Consider the following 3,876-nt stretch of genomic DNA (forward strand, 5'->3'; position numbering starts at 1 on the left):
TATGTGTAAATAAATATATGATTTCAGGATAAAATATAAATTATAATTCTCAAAAGAGAAGTTAAATAATATAAAATAATCATCTGAGAACAGTAGACTACCTAAACCCCAGATTATGCAACAGAAGTTGGAAATAGGAGGAAATGTGTGATAGAGTGATTTTCTCATCTTACAAAAGAAAGAACCAGAAGACACTATTCATGGTTGATATAAATAATGCGAAAATGTAAGGTAAAAAAAAAAAAAACTTTATGGATTACTAGCAAAATTTAAAACAATGTATTCAAGTAAGAAAAATGTTCAAGAAAAGACATTTATTTTAAAGTGAGAAAGTAATCTAGATATGCCAACTGCTAGTGTCTCTGTGGGAAAAAGTATGTAAGTTCCTCCAAAAGTTAAAATACAACTACCATATGATCCAGTAACCACACTACTGGGTATTTAAGCAAAGAATATGAAAATGCTAATTCAAAAGGATATATGCACCCTTATGTTTATTGCTATATTATTCACATTAGCCAAATCGTGGAAACAGCCCAAGTGTCCATCAACAGATGAATGCATAAAGAAGATGAGGTATGTGTATAAATCTATATATATAGATATAGAAATATACACACACACACATACAGAAATATTAGCCATAAAAAAAGAAATCTTGCCATTTGCAACAACATGGATGGATCTAGAGTATAATACTATGCAAAAGAAGTCACTCAGAGAAGATAAATACCATATGATCTCACTCTATGTGGAATTTAAGAAACAAACAAAAAAATGAACAAAGGAAAAAAAAGAGACAAACCAAAAAACTGACCCTTAACTATAGGGAACAAACTGATGGTTACCAGAGAGGAGGTGAGTGGGGGGATGGGTGAAATAGGTGAAGAAAGAACAAGAATACAATTATCATGATGAGCACTGATTAATGTACATAATTTTTTAATCACTAGCTCATACACCTGAAACTAATAGAACACTGTATGTTAACTATACTGAAATTAAAAAAAGAAATAAAAGAAAACAGGAAACAGCAAGAAAGCATTTTTAAAAGTTTACAAATTACCAATTACTCAGTAAATAAATTCACCCATTAAACATCCTTTAGATACATTTTAAAGTATCTGCATATGACCCATTTAAAACAAATGGAGCTAGAAAGCTTGGGTGGAAAAGATAAATATACATAGTAAGAAAATAAGGGTTATTTCAAAGTAGAACCCAAGATGTAAAAAACATCACATGAGAAAAGAGGATCATTTTTTATAAATCCACAAGTCAGACAACTTTATACACTAAATACTACTACTAAAATATAAAGTAAAAACTATTAAACATGCAAAAACAAATGGATATAAATTCAGAAGTACAGGGGAGACTTCTTTAGATGTGCAATTATAGTCAGTATAAATATAAATAAGGTTAAATAAAAGTCATTTGATGTCAAATAATGTAGGCCTTACATACTAAGAGTTTGGACTTAAAAGCAAAAGGTGATAAAAACTGTTTAAGAATGTTCTTTTGTATAGTGATGTGAAGAATGGAGGGTGAACAGACTGAGAGTAGGAAGACAACCTTCCTGACTGAAAGAATGAATGGCAATCAGAATTCATTGCCCATGGTCAATCCCATAATGAAATACATTTCTAGGAAATGCTACTTTGAGAATGCTGGTTCCCATTTGGGTGTACCCGATTCTATGTTTATATAGCTCTTTACTCTTTACAAAGTGCTTTCACATTCCTATTACTTGCAGCACTGTAACAAACAGGAAAGGACAGTGACATGTAGATGGGAACAAAACAGAAACTCCTGGAAGCAAAAGAGCATGACTCAAGGAGGGGAATTCCTGTTGCCCTAAGAGGATTGTAGGTGTATAAAAGTGCCCTACATATGCCAGTCAAGAACTTCCTTTCACGTTCAGCATTTCTCCTCCCTCCAAGAAGAGTATCGACACTGAAGCAGCGGCAACAGCTGCAAAAGACAAACATGAGTGTGAAGGGCATGGTTATAGCCTTGGCTGTGATAGTCTGTGCTACAATTGTTCAAGGTATATGGTACCTTTTACTTCTTAGCTTATAAATTTATTTTCTAATGCTTCAAATGTCTTTTTTTCCCATCTTTTCTTAAAAGATTTAGTAAATTTTTATTTATTTTATTTTTATTTTATTTATTTTATTTTATTTATTTATTTATTTTATTTATTTTATTTTATTATATTTATTATTTTATTTATTTATTTATTTATTTTATTTAACCTCACACATTAGAATTTACTACTGCTTTGACAGAAAATGTTTGAAGTGTTTAAGGTACTAGAGATGATTGGTGAAACTAGAACTGATAAACTTGATGGAGTTTTTGATTTGCCTACAGTATCTGGCAAGAGCCTTTAGCAGTAGTTTTAAATGTTAAGATTTTATGTAAGATAATGTTATTAGCTTCCTGGAAATATTCTTGAGCACAAAAACAAGAAGCAAATAATCTTAATCTCCAATAAATTTTCATGCTTCCCTTTATTCTTTAATGGTTTGTTTACAAATTTAAGGAGAAAATCAACATCTTACTTATGTTCCTTCCCCAGTAACAGTGGGAAGTGTCAAGTGCTATTTGACAAACTGCTATCTTTATCCTTAATGAAAACCCTGCTCATATTCTTCACCAGGATTATAAACTACAATCATCTGTTGCAATCAGATGTATTAGTAACTGATGCTGTGATCTGTTCTAGGCTTCCCCATGTTCAAAGGGGGACGCTGTCTTTGCATAGGACCTGGAGTAAAAGCAGTGAAAGTGGCAGATATTGAGAAAGCGACCATAATTTATCCGAGTAACAACTGTGACAAAATAGAAGTGATGTAAGTAACGAACTTGCTAAAGATGACAGTGGTGGGAAGCTTTTTTATGTTTTTTTGTTTTGCTTATGTTTTTCCATCCAAAATTTAAAACTGTTTTGGATTTTCCCTTAACAGTATCACCCTGAAAGCACATAAAGGACGAAGATGCCTAAATCCCAAATCGAAGCAAGCAAGCATTATAATCAAGGTAGGGTACCAGATACTGATATTTTATAATTGATTTTATCCAAGACAGATCTTTTGAGAAAACAGACTTGCAGAAAAGATTCTGCTAGGATTTTGTGTGAAGCATTTTGATAAGAAGTCTTTGGTTTAACTAGCTTTCCTTTCCTGCCATATGTTTTTACATGTCAACTCAATCACTGGGAAACAAGAGCAGCACAACGCTTAAAAACTCTCATTTTCTCATTTCAGAAAATTGGAAGAATGAATTTTTTAAAATACCAAAATGTATGAAAGTCCTGGGAAAAGAGGATTTGAAAACTTAGAACAAGTTTAACTGTGACAACTAAAGTGATAAGAATTCCACAATAGGAAATGGATTTTCTCCTGCCTCTTGCAAAGTACGTTCAGTCATTTCTACGTCAGCAAACCTCAGAAATCTGATGGTTAGAACTATTCTTTTGTGACTATGAAAACATTTCTGTATCTAGAAGTTATGTGTTTGGACTTGATCTATCTGCCATATTACAACCTTCACTTACAATGAAGATATTAACATTATTACTGGAGTCAAGACCTATGAGTCAAATGCATCCATGTGTGTAATAAACATTCCCCAAATAATTTTTAATGCAAATCCACATTTTTTTACCCAAAAGCCATAGCAATATATGTTCTTATATATATTACTGTTTTATAAAAAGGCTATAATTCATGAAATGTACTACGAAAAAAATTATGAGCTAAGGAAATAGGTAAGAGTGCAAATATTTCATAACTGAATTAGTAGTTCTGGCCTTAATTTGATTTTTTAAGCAACTTTTTCTTTTCACTGAGATTTTGTGGTGGTGGTTTG

General features: G+C 31.8%; 1 protein-coding gene across 1 annotated transcript; it reads left to right on the forward strand.

The window, feature by feature from the left end:
• Window positions 1–1,844: 1,844 nt before the first annotated feature.
• Window positions 1,845–3,560, forward strand: CXCL11 (C-X-C motif chemokine ligand 11). The gene is made up of 4 exons (XM_021702429.2): window positions 1,845–2,050; window positions 2,732–2,858; window positions 2,973–3,045; window positions 3,273–3,560. Exons 1-4 carry the CDS (start codon window positions 1,894–1,896, stop codon window positions 3,312–3,314), a joined length of 399 nt encoding a protein of 132 aa, XP_021558104.2. The 5' UTR covers window positions 1,845–1,893; the 3' UTR covers window positions 3,315–3,560.
• The last annotated feature ends 316 nt before the right edge of the window (window positions 3,561–3,876 follow it).

This window comes from Neomonachus schauinslandi, chromosome 2 (assembly GCF_002201575.2).
Source record: "Neomonachus schauinslandi chromosome 2, ASM220157v2, whole genome shotgun sequence".
In the NCBI taxonomy this organism is placed as follows: domain Eukaryota; kingdom Metazoa; phylum Chordata; class Mammalia; order Carnivora; family Phocidae; genus Neomonachus; species Neomonachus schauinslandi.